At 39.0% G+C, this 464-nt stretch overlaps 1 gene segment (V, D, J or C); it reads right to left on the bottom strand.

The window, feature by feature from the left end:
• Positions 1 to 171, bottom strand: part of LOC103726162 — a 653-nt gene extending 482 nt beyond the window's left edge. Inside the window, 1 exon segment of the V gene segment in view lies at positions 123 to 171. Within this exon segment, the coding sequence occupies positions 123 to 171 (49 nt within the window).
• Between the last annotated feature and the right edge of the window lie 293 nt (positions 172 to 464).

Here is a 464-nt window from a genome sequence, read left to right as displayed (position 1 = left end):
TTGTCAGTATTGACATTGTGTTCATATAAGAAATAATAATTATAGCTCATTACATATCATAATTATCCAATCTCTTTAATAATATTAATCTAAAGATACTGTATTAATTTTAAAATTCTCACCAGACACCCAGAACAGCAGGGCCATGAGAACCTGGGTCTGTGGCACCATCTTGCTATACTTGTCTTTCTGATGCACCTCGGTTTTCACTAATTAGGCCTGGTTTTTAAAATCTGAGCAGATGGGCTGGGCCTGGAGGGGCCTATGCAAAGCAGTCAGCAGATATAAAGGCAGATTGTTGGGCATGAGGGAACCTGGTGAACATCAACAACCAGAAACACTGTCATAGAAAGCGAAAGTAATGTGTGAAAAGGAGTCAACACAGAAGCTGAAGGTTGAAAGTGAACTTAGAGCTCTGAAACCACAACTACTAGACCCACTATGACATGTTTTCATTTAAAACC

Source organism: Nannospalax galili, unplaced genomic scaffold, assembly GCF_000622305.1.
Source record: "Nannospalax galili isolate Female #2095 unplaced genomic scaffold, S.galili_v1.0 scaffold1172, whole genome shotgun sequence".
Lineage (NCBI taxonomy): Eukaryota > Metazoa > Chordata > Mammalia > Rodentia > Spalacidae > Nannospalax > Nannospalax galili.
This window is presented reverse-complemented; position numbering and strand designations above follow the sequence as displayed.